At 36.7% G+C, this 19,519-nt stretch overlaps 1 protein-coding gene across 2 annotated transcripts in view; it reads left to right on the plus strand.

Annotated features, from left to right (window-relative positions):
* LOC126367114 (uncharacterized) overlaps positions 1-9,254 on the plus strand; it is a 68,466-nt gene extending 59,212 nt beyond the window's left edge. For both annotated transcript variants that reach the window (XM_050010525.1, XM_050010524.1), the window contains one exon: positions 8,595-9,254. In XM_050010525.1, the coding sequence (XP_049866482.1) occupies positions 8,657-9,115 (459 nt within the window). In that variant the 5' untranslated portion in view covers positions 8,595-8,656 and the 3' untranslated portion in view covers positions 9,116-9,254. The remainder of the gene's footprint in view (positions 1-8,594) is intronic.
* The last annotated feature ends 10,265 nt before the right edge of the window (positions 9,255-19,519 follow it).

Genomic DNA, 19,519 nt, shown 5'->3' on the forward strand with positions numbered 1-19,519 from the left:
ATCCATGCTTCTTTGACGACTGAATTCTAATCAATTCCTATTGTGCGCCTTATCAATTCTTACGGAGACAAAATGTTGACAACTTCAACTAGCCGTATCTTTATTTTAATCCCAAGACGTTAAGTATACAGAAAGTTAAAGTTTGATGTGTGGGTTATCAGTGACATAAATTATCCTTACTTTGTAAGTTTATAACTAGGAATAGAGAAATTCCACGTCCAGCACTTTCCATTAGATAGTTATTTTAGCGAGATTTCTTCAAAGATACGTGTCTGTATACGAGAAAATATCGCCCTAGTGTTTTACCAGGCACACCTTTATATAACCAGCAGATATATTACTCGATGGTGTCGATGCAGTCTCGTTTACATGACGCTCGTACATCTCAAATGACAGTACTTTCTCTCTGAGACCAGCTGGCGCAAAGGTCGTCGTATCATCCAAGCACAGACCCTGCAGCGAAAACTATTTCAAATAATTTCCTGTCATTTCAAGAAAATTGCCACAGACATAAAATTGAAGTCCTTCAATCAGCGCCATCTCTGTTTATTTCTCACAAACCAACAATTGATAGTTTTATGCATAAACTAATCATACGCATTACGGCTGTATAGATAAACTCAATTTTCACAGAAATCTTGCAATTTCTATTCATTCAAAGCTCAGCTTTGCTAACTTTCTAGTCAAGATGATCTTGAAAATCGTGGCAATGTCACTGTCGATTGAAAAATCGAGAGCTACACTTATGTTCCCAACGAGTATGCCAATAGTTACCTCTGTGCTCCTTCGATACGTATTACTGACATCTTAACTTCATTGATTCAGTATAGAGATCAATAGATACTAGAAAGCTGACAGTGACATATTTATTTTTTCCCCTAATTCAATTATTGTTTTTCTAGAACAAGCTCGTAAGTTATATCGTCAGCCATTGTGATCTTGGATCACACGTCTGCGCTTGCGACTCTCGACCGAACCTTGAGTGAACTGTTTGCGCAACAATAATTGAATGAACAGCAGTTATGAAGTAACGCGTATTATAAAACCCAGCCCGACTGTGGGAATCATTGCCGTTGTAATAAGTTGCTTAGAATTGAGATAGAGCTAAACAAAGACTTACTGGATTAAGCCTAACTTTCTCATTAAAGTAATAAGCTAACGAGCGTAGAATACTTAACTCTAGCCATAGAGGCAGCCAATCAGCTCGCGACACCAAACACTTCAGGACCCCGATACCGAACCCGCCGGCGTGGTCGACGATTTCCCTCATTCAGCGCTTATCGCTATCGACCCACTAGGGTCGATTAATTCTTTCAAATATTTTTCCTCTCAGACGACGCCCTGAGCCGAGGTTCGCGCCCAACTGGGCACCCTCAGGCCTGTTGTCTTAAACGTTGTATCGGATGAGAGCCTTCAGCGTTCCCCATTTGTCCGGCCAAGTAGTTAATGCCATCTGCGGCAAATCTACAATAAGTCACGTGGAAAAAAAAAGAGCGTAGAATACTGCCGTTTATACACCTGAGAAGTAATTCGAATAGACGAGAGTAATTTGCAGTCATTTAACTAAGATTTGTATGTATTTAATCATAAGCTAACCATTGCCGCAAAGAGCAGTTTGTGGCAGACATTCTGTTCTGTGCAAAATTCACTAGCTCCATAACATACCTGATGGATATGTTACGAATGTTTTTTACTGAATCGAATTAAAATTTCTACCTTAAGTCAGGTATGTTCAATAATACATAAAAAAGACGATAACAGAAATAAATCAACGAAATCGCTAAGAAAAGTTATTACAACTGTTATCAATCATGACATAACTAACTCAAGAATACTGTTGAAGTGACGCACCAATGACACAGTTTATAGCTTTGTTATGTTACAGCATACTTCACTCCGCATTCCATTGCCATTAAGGGAATAAAAATGAAAATAAAGAGCGAATGTATGCGTGTGCGCAACTTCCTGCGCTGCGCGGACGCCGCCGTTTTGTCACCGATCCACAATGACAACTACGCTAGGTAGCCATTACTTCACAGAAATTAATATTCTTTATGGTATAATTATGAAACATTAAAAGATACCTTTAACTTTGTGATAAAAGGGAGTTCAGCGTTCCATGCTAGGTAGTGTAAAGATGTGTAAAATTAAAATAAATGACTACCCACAGCACTTGATTTAGCAGCTAGAGTAGCGAGTAATGCACAGGTATTAAAAAAAACTAACCTATCAAATTAAATATTGATATTCAGTAATTATTGAAACTGGGTAAATGAAAATGTGTTCCTATTTTCCCGCGCACGTGGTGACACTCGCGCATGCGTGGAGCAATCAGGGCGCGACGCGACGCCACCGCCACCTCTACCGCAGCCATCTAATTAGAACGTTATTACGATTAACAGCGATTACTATGCGAATAACTTTTCATTACTTGCCGAGATAACAACAAAATTGCAGCCCCGTATACGTCGCGCATCATCAATTTTAATCGCGTTTCTTATCGCTGTACCATACTCGTACGTAGGTATTGATGCGAAAGAGAAATTTATGGAGCCAGTGAATATTGCACAGATGCGAGTAATTACTCCCGCTCAGAAAAGCAAGCACTTACCTGGTGAGGTACCTAATCTTTATAACTATCTAACTCACTTGTCACTAAAGTAGGACACCTATGATGCAACGATAGGATCGAATTTATCTCAGTGCAGTATCATGTACAGCTTGTCCTTGCTGACAAGTCTTACTGGTTCGAAACCAAAGGCTTATCTCTGAACGAGACGGATTGCTTACATTTTAATCCATAAGATATGAAACCAGTGCAGTCGCCGGCTGTGCGGTATTGGGGTTAGTAAACACGGATTTTATAGCCGAGAAACCGAAGGAACCCTCCTTTAATGCAGTGTCTCCCCTTGTTTGGGTTTCAGCAATATGAGTCAGCGTGTTTGTGACAGCCGCAGGCGATTAAAACCACCGAAGAGTCTCGGCCCACAAAATTATATCCATTTCAAAAACAGCAGCAACCCCGGAGTAATATACCTACTTAAGTTTAAAATTACATAACTAAATATCACTGTTAACAAAACATTTATTGTAGAAATTAATATTAAGGATGGTATTAATAAACTAATCTCAGCTTCGAGACTGCACTCAAGATCATGTGAATGTGACAGTTCTTATATAAAAACAGGGACTTGAGCATGATCTTGAGGGCAGTCTCAGCTGAGAATAGTTTATTAATACCACCCTTAGTTACGTATAGATGTGTAGCCTATAGCCTAAACAGAGGCTTTCTAAAGTTGACAATGAATACTGACACAACAAACATGCTTTCTTGAATGAACAGACCCTCGTCATCAACTGTCCTTTTGAATATAAACTTTTGTCTGGAACAACAAACCGAACCTATTCTCTTCCAGGCACTTGTGTAAATACTAATACAACATTAATTGTATATCATTGTATTCTGTATAAACCCACAAGGCTGGTGTAATCGTAGCGTGCAAATTGTTGCAACATCTTTAAATTAATATTGTTCGTTACGGTTAGTGCAGGGTGGGACGCCATTTTGAGAACACTTCTTCGCCAATATTATTTTCATTTACATTATTATGCGTTTAGCAAATTAATGTGGTACTTAAAATGCTTCCAGATAAACATTATTCAATAATGAAAAAATAATAGTATAGGCCTGTGTCATGATCATTCTTCTCAAAATGAGACACAATCTGAATCTAGATTCATCTAGAAGTCCAAACACGAATACTTTTCAGGATGTTGTACCTGCTTACGTTTGGCTATATTTAATAAAATTTCAATATTAAGATTACAATAGGTTATTAGGAAATATGAGAGCAATCGTCATGCGTGCGCGCCGTTTGCGTCAGCATTCAGTTTACACAATATCACTGCAGGCGGAATAATTAGGCTCTAATAAATGCTCTCTCGGCCATTAATTGTATTAGCAAATCAAATTGTCCGTCCTTTGTGAACTTTAACATTGCAGCTTCATAATTATAAGCTATCGTGGAACTGTAACACGAGCCCGCAATGATCGTGGTAGGCGAAAAAGGTAATTGGTATAGTAGATTACTGGTTTCCCGATGTTTTGTCAACGTACGTACGTTTGAAATTGTTTGAAATATAAGTTCATAAAAATGGAATGTCCTTATCAAACAAAGGACAGTCTCACAAAGTGTTTTCGACAATGTCTCCATTGGAAATGGAACCCGGACCAACAGAAATGGTTGAAATATGATAACTGTAAAATCAGAATTAGTCAATCAGGTAGTGAGTACCTAAGTTAACTAGAGTAAAATCTCCAGTTAATAATAAAACCTAAAGTAGATATAGGTACAAAGTGCACCATTTTTGGAGGCAAAATAAGTTCAATTTAAGTACTTATGAACAGTACCAACAATACTCACAGGGGATACAAATCAAATCAATCTTTTAACTTTTTTCCGGATTCTTTTTAAATAGACACAAAATGTTTATTTACTCGTATACCATTCTGTAATCAAAACATCTACTCACAAATTCTTCCACAGATTTAGCTCCTAATCCCAAAACAAATTGGAACAACCGTAAACAAGTGTAATTAAAAGCTACAGACTCGTTAGTTCGCTCTTCCGACTGTTTATCTGAACAGTCTGATTCGCATACTGAACGTGTATTTGTTTACTTTGACCAACTTTGCTGTTGTAACTTGTAAGGCAGTAGCATCTATTACTTATTACGACTTTTTGCTTCGCCGTTTTCGGGTAGAAAGAGAAGTGTGAAGAATAGACTTCACTCTACGTGTGTGATCTCATTAGAGCGACAAGGCAAGCTTTTGAAATGATTTTTATTCGAATCTCTTTAAATGACTAATATTATGTCCAACAAACTGCAAAAACAAGGGCCTTATCTTATTTAACCGTTAATTTGCACCACAAAGTAATTAAAATAAATTCAAACTTTGTAAATCTCTGTTCCTATCTTTCGATTACACCGAAATATACCTTGTATATGATAAGGCGCAATGTAACGGTAATTCATTCGTTTTTCTTATAACGGACTTAACCAGTGTCGTAAATATCAAATGATAAACGATGATGATAAATCTGTAGTGCTGTCAACCAATGACCGTGTCACGTCCTCACCGGAACCAAAGCTTCTGACTATCAGTCCCTAAACATACAAATGTCAGCGCAAGTAACTACTCTAATAGTACACAACGCCCTATGTCCAAACAATTGTTGCCCTACTTACCTACGGGCCCACATAACACCCGTAACAAGCGTGTCAGTAACCCAGCGGCCGATGGTTGACGATAAACCTGCCAACCCATTGCGACTAATTGCTGCAACAAAGCGGTGAAAAACCAGTACCAACCACGTGTAGTGTAGATTTGTGATACTATTGTAGGTTACTTAATAAAATCGAGTGAAACTAAATTTTCTGTAGAAAAAACATGGCTGAATTGGTTTATGTTCGGGAAATAAAGAGTATACTATACATATCGTCACTGAAAAGGCAAAAATACGTAAGCGCCAAAATGGAATTTCAAGAAAAAGCCGTTTAAAGTAGCTTTCTCGTTTTTTTATCATAACTTTTTAGCAATTTATTCAATTTACATGACGTCAACGTAAGATTACACGGTTTTTCATTTTCCAAATCTAGCAATACATATTATAAAACGGACTGCTATTTTAAGATATTTTGGCTCTTATGTAATTTTGCCTTTCCAGTGACGATATAGAGAAGATAACTTCAAAGTAAATCTGAATCACTAAATCTACTTCTAAGCTAAACTGAATCGTCTCCATTTAGATCTATCCATACCCACACTCTCTCTCATTGTAATACCAAATCTAACTGGCCTTGCCATCTTAGATCTTGGTCACAAAGCAGGTGCATCAGTCAGTAAAATGAATAGATAGACAAATAAACGGATCAGCTTAACAATTTTAAACGACTTCAAAAAAAGGATGTTTTCAGTTTGACCCGAATGTATGTAATATTGCTATAAGTACTTATGATAGGAATACAGTATTCAATTACGGCGACTCTTCGTTGCTAAATCTTTTACATATTTTTACCGTTACTAACAGTTTCCTATACGGTTTCGCTAAGGAAATTGCCAGTGCAGATGTTGCTTATTCAGATGGAAGTATGGAAGTGAAGTTATTTGAAAAAGCTTATTTCCGTGATTATCATGATTGTGGACATGTCATGTTATGCTGCTGGCAATAACGTGAGTGGAATCGATTGAATCGGCTATCGTGTGGTCACGCGCCGTACAACTCTATTTATGTTTTTTTATTAGATGCAAACTCTGAAACTTCATAAATTATAATAAGTTACATACAAATGAATATCAAGTACCTATTTAATTGGAAGCTTTCGTTGCTCGTCTGTAGACATGGGTATGTTTAACATGGACGGTCACGAGCATTAATATGTATACACTTTGGTACCATGTCACATTAACTTTTTTGACAAAATTAACTGTAAGTCTCACTAAATGTCAAATATGTTAGTGCGACAGGGTTCTAAAGTGGGTACATGTTATTGCTCATGACTGGACATAGTATAACTTTAAAACAAACTAAAACATGGGATGACTACCAATGGCATTTTCTATGCGGGCTTAAAAAATATTAAATTATAATGATTAGACCTACGAGGTTTTACAACACAGGTAAGTATACTCTATATTACAATATAAAAACACGATGTTATCAAAACAACTTTTGAAGCTGGTTTTTAACATCTGTGTCTTGTCTTGATGATGTCACTGACTTTATTATACCTACCTACCAAGCTTGTCTTACCAACTGGTTCTTTTAAGCATTAACAGAACAATTACCATGTGGTAATATTTATTGATATCTTCTGATTTCACAGTAGAATACAAAACAATACTTTAGAGGAACCAAACAGTCAAAACGTTGCGTTGTCTAAATACCAAATCGAATCTCAGACGGAATCGTAACCGTCTAGTGACGTCATCCAAGATGGCCGCTTCCGATCATGTGGAGTTAGGTAAAGTGCAGTGACCCCGGTCAATGTTAATGTCAGCTGTTAGACGGTCGCTGTACACGCTAGAGAAATGCACTTACTGGTTTTATGAGATGGGGTGTGCTTTATTTATGTTAGTCTTAAGATACTTACTTCTAATGGTCCGTTGAGTGAGTAACGCCAGGATTTGCTAACACAGAAACTTTCCCGCCTAAACTTCCTTACGATTGATAGACCAAAATAACCTAGGGTACTGCCTACCTAAATACCATTCAATTTAGGTGAATACAAATTTAGAAGCCATAAACATACTAAAAACATATTTGGCGTTGCACCCGACAACAAAATCAGATCTCTTACAATCGAAATTCACGAAAGAATAGGTGTGGAAAGTATGGAAAGTGTAACGTCGTGTATTCGGACAATCTGTGGTAGTAATTCGACTATTAGAGGAGAATCCGAACGAAACGGCGCTAAACGCACTAAACACTCGGACGCATTGTTCCGCGGTGAACGGAGCAAGTGCAGTCGAGCGCACTTTATTATATTCCGAACACAATGCCGTAGGATGCTGCTGTACAGTTGCCAACGAAATGCGAGAATTGATAAAAGCAGTCGTATTTGTTGCATGTTGTAGTATCCTACTGTCATATTTGTTTGACAAGAATTAATTAGAGTGCAAAAGCCTCTCGGAAAAAGATGAACTTTCAAATATTTCCATTTGTTATGCCATACAGAGTATACCCAGCAAAGCTTTACAAAAAATAAATTATGGATTTTAATTTATTTTTAAACATGCACATCTATTGTAAGCGTACAAGATAGATATCATATAAGTTAACTTTCTACATGATTGATTCCACATAAAACCAGCCCTTTAACATTCACAGCAATACACTAACGTAATATGAAGTTAAATAAACCTATTGTGTGAATAAATTGTATCGAAAGGGTCTATTGTACTCCATTTATTAAACAAACTATTCCAAATCCAATTACTGCCGTTTGAAGGGGAAACTCAATGGCTGCGAGGATCGAGTGAGACCGAATAAAGCGAATGAAAATTCAATTAAACGTATTCCACTATTGGCTTTCTAAAAGTGAATTCTTCTTAGAGGAAAAACATGTTTCTACCTACATACGAGTATTTTCCACTCGTGAGTTTGTATGCAACCTAAAACTAAGAAGGGAAGTCGTTACTGCAGTCACTGACAGTGTACCACAATTACGGTACAGAGGCTCTGTTCTTTATCGCCACCATTGTATGTCAGTATGTGCTAACTGCAGCTCTCTAATGGAGTCTAGTCTGCGAGCGCAGCATACTTGCGTGACGCGGGAAGACGCTGATTTATTGTAGCTGAAAACGGGATGGAAATGATTTGTTTCCATTGTTTCGACGACACTCACACGACTTTCGGACGGACAAAAATGCACTTCGCGTGTTATTAGCGCGCCTCTTTGGAAAACAATTGCCAATAACAATGTACAAACAATCGCACGTAGAAATTAATGAAAGACGTCGGATTTATCGATTGCATTGGAATTTGTACTATGATATCTAGTCGCTACATTTTGCTATTTCTCTGTTCCAGGTAACAAGATGAGGTGTCTGTGATCTAAAACAACGGGCGTGAGGGGCGCCTGCACATCGAGAATGACGTCAGAGCGAGCCATACCGCACCTGCGGGACATCTTTGGCCTTAACCAGCAGTATGACGCCAAGAGCTACGATGACGTGGACGATAAAACCAAAAAGACGGCCAAGAAGAAGAAGGATGACTACCGCTCATATACCAACGGAGACGTAAAGACTTTAGAACGACACCTCAGCATGAAGAAGACTATACGGAAAAAGATCATGCGCGACCTTCAGCAAGCGTTCGTTGAAGACCCTAACGAGTTTAAGGTCGAGAACACGAGCCCTGAGAAGCTGAAGGCGGAACTAAGCGCCGAAGCTGTAAAAATCGAGAAGAACGTGCGGAAGAACGACCCCACGTTCTTGGACATGTTGCGAGGGGAGACGCGGGGCGAGGAGGCGCGCGAGGAGCAGCCGCAGCAGGAGAAGACCAGCTTCTGGCGGCGGCTCACCATGAAGAATAAAAATAAGAGATAAAGTCAATTCTAAGCCGTGCGAGCACGTCACTCCGTTTCCATCAACATATTGTTCTGTAGAATGAAATTTTATTAGTTGCTTCTACACTCAACTGCCTCCGATACGGTAATCAAGGTTCTGTAGTTTAAAGGGGCCATGTTTGTCCACCAACCCGCAGTGGAGCAGCGTGGTGGAGTATGCTCCATACCCTCTCCGGTTGATTGAGAGGAGGCCTGTGCCCAGCAGTGGGACGTATATAGGCTATTTATGTTATGTTATGTTATGTTTGTACAATTTTCTCTTCGATATTAATGCATTTTGGTACATTTACATTACTTAAACATAGGTTAACGTTAAACTGAGGTAACTAATTAAATTTCACTCTACACTACTATTAATAAGAAAATTTAAATTTTATAAAATGTCCCCATAAATGTGTATTTATATTTAAAGTGGCTTAGCTAAATTACTCTTGTATATTGCTGTTGTCCTGCAATAAGTTTTTGATTTAATTTAGTCAAATTACGATACCAGACCAGACTTCAGCAGTTCAAAGAAAGTAATAAAATTATAGCCGATGATCTCGATGTGTATACAATGAGGGACTTTCTAATCGGCGTTACCCAAAAACGCGATAGATGGCGTTGTTAAGTTTTTCTGCGTTTAAACTTCAAATTTCATGGATAACAGACATATGCATCTTCTATCTTTGTTTTTGACCTTTTTATTACACAAAGGTACACTTAAAACTTCCACCCATTATTATTCTGAACAAAATAAAGAGAAGCAATATAGGTAGCAACATCATTCTATACATAATCCACATGATCCAAATATGGAGCAACAATTAGTTTTATACATGCTTCTGCCAATACATTACATTTTTTAATAATTATGTACCCCAGCAATGACAAAAAAAGGTAATTATCACGTTAAAAGTGATCAGCGCCATCTATTGTGTGTTTGGGGAACGTCGATTGGAAAGTCCCTTATTCTTTGAGAATGTCACTTCTCAAGTTGAAATAGATACTTATCGACAATTTATTTTTATTTTGTGTCTATTTAGTTGTATTGTATAATGTTGTCAATGTCTATACCTAATACAGTATCCACGCTGTAGCTTAATGTTCTATATTTGCATAATAATTATTATTTGTTACAAAATGTCGTAACTGCATAATATTTGCTCGCTTGAGAAATTTTATCATACTAATAAATTCTGCGCTCGAGGTGAAGACTTGAAATTATAAAATATCTAGTTTAAGGTGTTAATTCGGCTGGTGAGAACGGAGTGTCATGCGTAAATGTTCCTCGGCCATTGTTACTTATAAATAAAATAATTATCTCGTTCTACATGTGATGTAATATTAAGTCGACGCTAGTATAAGAGTAGGTACCTAAATATGTAGGTTTTAAGGATTTCGTAAGCATTGTGTAAGGTAGGTTCGTGGCAATTCCTTGTTGTGACAATTTATTATTATATTGCAATATAAATAATTTTACACATATCTTTGTCTATTTTATTTTTCGCACCTACTCTACCCTACTTATGACCACTTGGCTCACACATTTGGCTGCAGTACAGTCATGAGCAATATAATATACCCACTTTAGGACTCTGTCGCACTAACATATTAATTGACATTTAGTGAGACTTACAGTTCAATTTGTCAAAAAAGTTAATGTGACATGGTACCAGTGTATACATATTAATGCTCGTGACCGTACAGTCATCTACTTTGAAATAAATAAGTAGATATTTCAGAAAATTGTACGTAAATATCTGGTAAGGTATCTTTTGACTAAAGGAAAACCCATTTCCGATATAGATAGATAGTTAAGAGATTACCTACATATACGAGTAGATCGAATAATAAAAACAAACGTTATTAAATATAAAAAACAATAAAGTTTAAAGTAAGAATTTTATGAGTCCTCCGAATAATAAAATATGACGAACAACCTCCGTGGTCTAGTAGTTGTATCACGATTCGGAGGTCCCGGGTTCGATTCCCGGTGGGGACATATCACAAAAATCACTTTGTGGTCCCTAGTTTGGTTAGGACATTTCTGGCTGATCACCAGATTGTCCGAAAGTAAGATGATCCGTGCTTCGGAAGGCACGTTAAGCCGTTAGTCCCGGTTACTACTTACTGATGTAAGTAAGTAATCGTTATGTGAGCCATGTCAGGGGCCTTTGGCGGCTCAATAGTAACCCTGACACCAGGGTTGATGAGGTTGGTACTCCTCACAACCCACATGATAGAAGAAGAATAAAATATGCGTACCGTAGCACCATCTAGTGTAGTAAACAGCATGTTAAATATTCAAACATCATTTCAGACACAGCGCCATCTCTGGATACGGTATTGAACTATTTACCTTAGTACTAAACGTAGTAATTTAGACAGTCTCCGTCGCCGATAGCGATTTGTTAGCCGTCGCCGCATCGCCGTCGTTGGCTGGTTGCCTGCTGAGTTCGGCAGTGAGAGTTTATACAAGGATTGCTAGCTATGATATTATGTTAATGACCAATATGATATTTTTTTGACCAGCTACGACGCGATACCCAATTTTCCAAAAGTACCCACGTAATGACTATAAAATTCTCTATACAATATGACACCATGGCTACTATAGGTTGAATTGATTTGCCGTTTGTGCTTTATCAACGTAGCTATAATACCAGTGTACTGTCACTAAGTTAGAATAAAATGAAACTGATATTACTTAAAAACAGCATAATATGCCGTTTATACGTATCTGCACCGCTATTCCAGTGATAATGATAATACATGACTACACACAACGCCGAAATACCGCAAAATTTGTAAAAGCGCGTGTTACCAACTTTTGGGAACACTATCTATTTGTTAGTTTTCAGAATCTAAGTTTTAACTTTGTACATACTTACATCGTTTGAAAAAAGTGAACTAAGCCACGCCTGATATATTTATAAGAGCTACTGTTGTTATATTATGTGCAGGCGTTTATGTGTTCACTCCGACTGTGTTCTTAATCTTTTTGTGGAAGAAAAAGTGACATGAACCGATATTTTCGGACGAAAAAGGGTTAAACTAGACTAGGAAACGATCTCGGCATGGCGGATGTTTTTCAGTATTTATTTATCTTATCTAGCCTAAAGTGTCCCACTGCTGGGCAAAGGCCTCCCTCCATTAATTCAATTAGTTTCGTGTGCCATAGTGTTGTCTCAGAAGATTCGCTATCTGTAAGGGAAAAAATAAGGCAGTAGTTTCCCTCTTGCCTTCCGCCTACTAAGGTAGAAAGAAGAAGAGTAGGAGGAAGAGTTTTTGTATTGTGTTGTATTGTAGGTAGGTAGGTACCTACATGCAGTTTCAAAACACCAAACGAGTAGGTATTTCTTTATTTTATCTAGAATATCTATAATCGAAACTTTTATAGTCCGGTCTTAAAAACAGAGTACCTACCACTTACCTAGTTTTTTTAAAGACTAAACTAAAAATAGGTACCAACCTACCTATATTATTTTTATGTAGTTTTGTCAGGGCCTATTCTTCTTCTATCGTGTCGGTTGTGAGGTGGAGTACCAACCTCATCTACCCTGGTATCAGGGTTACTATTGAGCCGCCAAAGGCCCCTAACGTGGCTCATGTAACGACTACTTACATACATCAGTAAATAGTAACCGGGACCAACGGCTTAACGTGCCTTCCGAAGCACGGATCATCTTACTTACGGACAATCAGGTGATCAGCCTGTAATGTCCTAACCAAACTGGGGACCACAAAGTAATTTTTGTGATATGTCCCCACCGGGAATCAAACCCAGGACCTCCGGATCGTGAGCCCAACGCTCAACCACTAGACCACGGAGGCCGTCAGGGTCTATATTTTCAGAGTATGCAGGTCATTGTTGGTATTGACCAAGCACATAAGAGATTTCATATGTTTCCTATACTACGCTACCCCGGCCCCAGAGGCTAATAAAAATAATCTCGAAATATGGTTATTTCAATTGATCTCATCATAAATGTAGCAAGAACCTAGAAGTTACGGAGTCTAGTCTCGAAGCTAGATTCTAGATTTTTCGTCCGTTGTCGCGAATAACGAATCCGTGACCGGGTGATTGTATATGTCACCGTAAAATTGTAAATAACGTTAGATTATAATCTATCGGTTTGAATCTCGCGAGATTGTGAACTGTCGAATAATTATGAATCGTATCATATTGCTTACAATTTAACGTATTATTTTTCGGTAGATTATAATTTATCGAAGTGAAACCGTCAAATTGTGATACGAAACGCACCTCGCGTGCTATACCATAGAGTTACAAAACTATTAGAGTGAGCATAATGTTAATTTGGGATTCTCTTAAAATGCATAAATGTTTTTGTCATAATTTTAATTATCATAATCCTTTTTGCATAACGTTTTTTAGCATAATAGTTTTACTTTCCCATAATAACATCTAGGAATACTGGTTTGTTAGGTATAACTTATTTTTGGGATTAATAAATAGATATCCATAATTCTTTTTTAGAATAATAGTGTTTTGTCATAATTTTTACAAGGCATAACAGTAGGTTAGGGTGCGGCGGGGGTGGCCCTTGGGCCACCCCTATGCCGCCAACATGTTTATCTTACACACGAAAAGTATACTGAATGATACGTTTCAGATTTTTTAATTTTGATACATTTTTTCTTACCATGTGATGTCAGAATTATTGATTACTTACTAAATAATTAATAAATACGTACTTGATTTCACAATCTTGAAGAGCATTTATTTTATTTGACTGACACCTGTGTTTTATTCCTAACTCTATGGACACAGAACGGTCTACTGTAAGGCCGACCAATCAGGGACAGCCGTCGGACAGTTGACAATTTGACAATTGTAAGATTGTGATTTAACAGTTTTACTTCGATAGATTATAATCTGACGAATAATAATACGTTAAATTGTAAGCAGTATATTACGTTTCACAATTTTTCGACAGTTCACAATCTCGCGAGATAGATTATAATCTAACGTTATTTACAATTTTACGGTGACATATATAAACAAACATAACATCTGCGCATCGTCGTTTTTGTTGTAGGCACTAAATCGGCCATTTCTTGTAACGTCCAAACATACAAAATATCGATAATTTCAGAGAGATCCACCGTGACGATGGAAATTAAATTAATATTTTGATTCTAAGAAATGACAACTCAGGTACCTCTAATACCTCTATCTATATTTTGAAGAATAGGTCCCATGTTGGATTAAAAAGGCCACATCGAAGTTATTCATCTAAAAAAACAATATTTCTTTTTGACATTTGTTGGCATTGCGCTCTTATTTTTGAATTGCTTCAATGTGGCCTATTTAGCCTCCCCGGACTACTGATACATATGACACGTGTACGGTACTAGGTGCACTGAACTTGAATATTTATTGGATTGTAGCACTGTTGTGGGTCCACTAATGCACTACTTCAATGACACGCACTGGTTACTGTTAATTATTAATTAATTTATTATAAAATTGAGGAGCACAATGTCGTTGTTCTAATAGTTCGTAGCAGAGAGAGAGAACAAAATTATTTACCTAAGAAGTAGATACTTGAATTGAATTTGAATATATACACCATTAACACATGTTTATGGAATACGATGTTCGTGCGTCACCCAACAGAGTCCACATAATATCAGCGTCGTGGTTCACGCCGCGACTTGTGCTGAGTGAGGCCCTTTTATCTCAGGACGTCCACCACCACCTTATGGTCATTTCGACAAACATCCGTCTTGCTTTTTTGTAATTGTTTTAGTGGAAATTTGATATGATGATGTTGTCTTTTCTTTTGTGTGTGGCGTCCTTTTATAATAAACTTTTTCTATTCTAAAGGAGAATGGGCGAATCTGGTCCAAGAACCTCCACTGATGAGACTTATATGTAATAAAAGCTTATGCTTTCTCTATGAATCTGGCAAAGTTCTATCAGATTCTGTCCCGGGGTTCTTTTTTTACGGCCATGTTTGTCCTGGCTAAAAATGTGATAAAATACAGTGGGAGCTAAAATCGGCTCAAGATTTGTTGCTGGATAACTAAGTCTAGATAAATAATTATGTATCATATTGTATATCATTTTAAAGAGGATCTTTTCCAGAATCCGAAACATAAAAAAAAAACAAAAAAAGTCTTTATGTAAGCGAATTATAGTCAATTTGCATCTGCAGCGCCATTGTTTCTCGGTAGCTAAGTTTAAGTTTCATGCCTTTTACCCCTTCCAAAAGTATCTTACCGATTTTTTTATATTGCTTCCGGAATTTGATCTGAGTGATAATAACAAGAAAAATAAATAGACTCCTCTCCGATAGAGACCGCCTAAGCTATTGCCTATTGCAAGAAATCGTCATCATTAGCAAGTCATTACGGTATTGCATATTATAAGCTTATCAGCAACTTGGAACTTGGTCCAAGAACCTCCACTGGTGAGACTTGCATGTAATGATAGCTTATACTTGTCCTATGATTCTGGCAAAGTTCTATCAAACTCTGTCCTAGGGTTTTTTTACGGCCATGTTTGTCCTGAGTGTACAGTAGTGGACTGCAAAATCACCTCAGGATTTGTTATCGAAAAACTATTTAACTAAGTCTATATACATAATTATATATCATAATGTATATCAATTTTAAAGGGGAAGGTTATCAGAATCAGAAACACAAATAAAAAAAAATGCATTAAGTATGTAAACGACTTTTAGCCAACTCACGTCCGTAGCACCATTTTTCTCAGCAGCTACGTACGAGTTTCGCGCCTTCCAACCTTTCCAAAGAAGCCCAATCATTTTTTCCTTCTTCTGATATTGCATTCTTAACCTGACAAGTGACAACAACAAGAAATAAAATAGATACCATTCCGATAGAGGCCGCGTAAGCTATGGACCTATTGCAAGATAACGTACTCAAAGGCTAGTCATTATAATCCAACAGACGTAACATGATTAGAATGCGGGAGGACGCAAATGTAGTACGTTTTCTTTCACCACAATCTTGTTTTATTAATCCAGGCTTATATCTTGTCTTATAAACAATGCCGAATGGTACAACAAACGTATCGTAAACGTAAGGTTGCCTGGTAGTAATTGCTACCTTAGCAATAAAGCCGCCTTTTGCACCAGTTATTGCCTGAACTTGTTTAATAAATGTGTTTCTTTTGTATACAATAGAGTCATTGTATTGCATCTTGATTAGAATGACTTATTTCTTGTTTCTCTCGTACTAAGCTGTATACTGTTAGTGTTAAAGAGACACATATTTCGTCTCTTTCGCATAAGGCGATGTACTACATTTCCGTCCCGCCGCATTCTAATCATGTTACGTCTGTTGGATTATAATGACTAGCCTTTGAGTACGTTATCTTGCAATAGGTCCATAGCTTACGCGGCCTCTATCGGAATGGTATCTATTTTATTTCTTATTTTTTTTATTTTTTTTTCTTTGTTGTCACTTGTTAGGTTAAGAATGCAATATCAGAAGAAGGAAAAAATGATTGGGCTCCTTTGGAAAGGTTGGAAGGCGCGAAATTCGCACGTAGCTGCTGAGAAAAATGGTGCTACGGACGTGAGTTGGCTAAAAGTCGTTTACATAATGTATTTATTTTATTTGTGTTTCTGATTCTGATAACCTTCCCCTTTAAAATTGATATACATTATACATACACATTATATACATTATGATATATAATTATGTATATAGACTTAGTTAAATAGTTTTTCGACAACAAATCCTGAGGTGATTTTGCAGTCCACTACTGTACACTCAGGACAAACATGGCCGTAAAAAAACCCTAGGACAGAGTTTGATAGAACTTTGCCAGAATCATAGGACAAGTATAAGCTATCATTACATGCAAGTCTCACCAGTGGAGGTTCTTGGACCAAGTTCCAAGTTGCTGATAAGCTTATATGCAATACCGTAATGACTGGCTAATGATGACGATTTCTTGCAATAGGCAATAGCTTAGCCGGTCTCTATCGGAGAGGTGTTTATTTATTTTTCTTGTTATTATCACTCAGATCAAATTCCGGAAGCAATATAAAAAAATCGGTAAGATACTTTTGGAAGGGGTAAAAGGCATGAAACTTGAACTTAGCTACCGAGAAACAATGGCGCTGCAGATATAAATTGACTATAATTCGCTTACAAAAAGTTTTTTTTTTGTTTTTTTTTTATGTTTCGGATTTTGGAAAAGATCCTCTTTAAAATGATATACAATATGATACATAATTATTTATGTAGACTTAGTTATCCAGCAACAAATCTTGAGTCGATTTTAGCTCCCACTGTATTTTATCACATTTTTAGCCAGGACAAACATGGCCGTAAAAAAAGAACCCCGGGACAGAATCTGATAGAACTTTGCCAGAATCATAGGGAAAGCATAAGCTTTCATTACATATAAGTCTCATCAGTGGAGGTTCTTGGACCAAGTTTCATACAAAAGTGCCCATTGTCATTTATTGAATTGTTGACATTTGCCATGTATTTATACATACTGATTTAAATGAGCGACTTTCCAGGCTACGTTCCTAAAAAACCATATAGATAGCGTTGTACAGATTTAACATGATTATGAACTATTTTTTTTATTGCTCGGGTAGGTACATAATTATTCAAAAATATGATGTAATTGCAGAGGCATGTATAAAAAAATGTTGTTGCTAGATATTTAGATCAGATTTATATAATATGGTATAGAATTATGTCGCTTCCTTTATTGTTTCTCTTTATTTTGATCAGAATAAAAATGGGTGGAAGATGTGTTGTGCCTGAGTTTAATAAAAAGGGTCACTATTTGTACCCAAAAACAGAGATAAAATATGCATACGTCTGCTATCCTTGAAATTAGAAGCTTAAACGAAGGCAACTCTGTACAACAGCGCCATCTATTTTTTTTTTTTGGGAAATGTAGCCTGGAAGGTCCCTCATTGACTAAATAAATCAATTAGGGACTTTCCAGGCTACAGGATATCTTTCCAGGATATCTTCCGTTACTTCAGAACGTAACAAAACCGTAAAATATAATCTCTGATCGTAAAATTCAGTTTTTCAATAAAATATTGTATTTCTGACTGTAGGTATGACACTTTACCAGGTAAGTATGTTCACCTAATTAGGTACTTAATAAGTAGTTATATCATTTTTTAATGGTAAATCAATAAAGATGCTGGAAAGCTACAGTACAAAATTACAAACGCTGCTGTCTCATGTAAAACTGTTCATCATATTTCGATGATCATAAACTAATTATTAAATATCGTATACTGATCCTCGATCCACCTAAACAACATAAAATAACATGAAGATAAATCCGTAGATTACACGATTCACACATAACATGGACGTTTCGCGATATGTCTGATAATACGTTTTGCCTACAGCAAATATACAGATATAACCCAACAGAATTCTAGAGTATTCCAGGGTTAAACAAGGACAGACACAAATAAGAGAAGGACAGAAATATGTATGAAGAAAACTCTAGAACCCTCTAAATTAGGGCGACCTACCATTCGGGGATGCCAGCACAAGAGTGAATTTTACCCCACTTTTGACGGACTCTTATTTAAAATAATTCGACGAAATTACTGCCGGAGTTTAATTAATTAATTAAATTCACGACTATTTCTCACCGGGGTCAGCAGAGATATAATTCCACGGAACGACGAAATTAGGAATATTATAATAATAAAAATAAATTGAAATTTTTCAAAAATCATATCGTAATTATTAAATACTTAATAATTACGATATGATTTTTGGCGTTATTTAATGTAACTTATATTAATTTGATAAAGTTATAATAATTTATTTCGTTTTTCCAAGCCTATAAAATATCAATAAAATAAAATATTATCTAAATAGTCTCGCATTGAGTATTACATTTTCATAGATATTCTGAAATAATATTTAAAAAATAAACTGTATCTACCTCGCTTAAAATGATCATGTAATCGATAGTATACAATTACATGCTTTAAAATATATCTCTTCTATTCTTATAGATATAAGATAAATTGTTCTTAATCGTATAAACAATATTCTATAGTGAAAAAATAACAGAAGAAAAAATATAGCACACAATTATGAGTAACACAAGTTTTCTTCTAAGCAAAGCAACTACTTCAAGCAACCGGTATGGTTTGTATATTTAATTAGCTCGGTAATCAGCAAATAATTCTGCACATTTTCATCGTTAAGTTTACCTTAAAAACGGGGACATTTTTTACGTTGGTCACCCTATTTACACTGCGTCACAAGATAACAATACAGACTTTCCAGAAACATCTACCCTAGATTAATTCTGATTGGTCGCTCGCGGGCATTCGAGAATTTTCTGCCTCGCGATTGGCTGGCTGACGGGAGGTATATAAACGGCCGAGAGCGCGGC

The sequence above is a fragment of the Pectinophora gossypiella genome, chromosome 5 (assembly GCF_024362695.1).
Source record: "Pectinophora gossypiella chromosome 5, ilPecGoss1.1, whole genome shotgun sequence".
In the NCBI taxonomy this organism is placed as follows: Eukaryota; Metazoa; Arthropoda; class Insecta; order Lepidoptera; family Gelechiidae; genus Pectinophora; species Pectinophora gossypiella.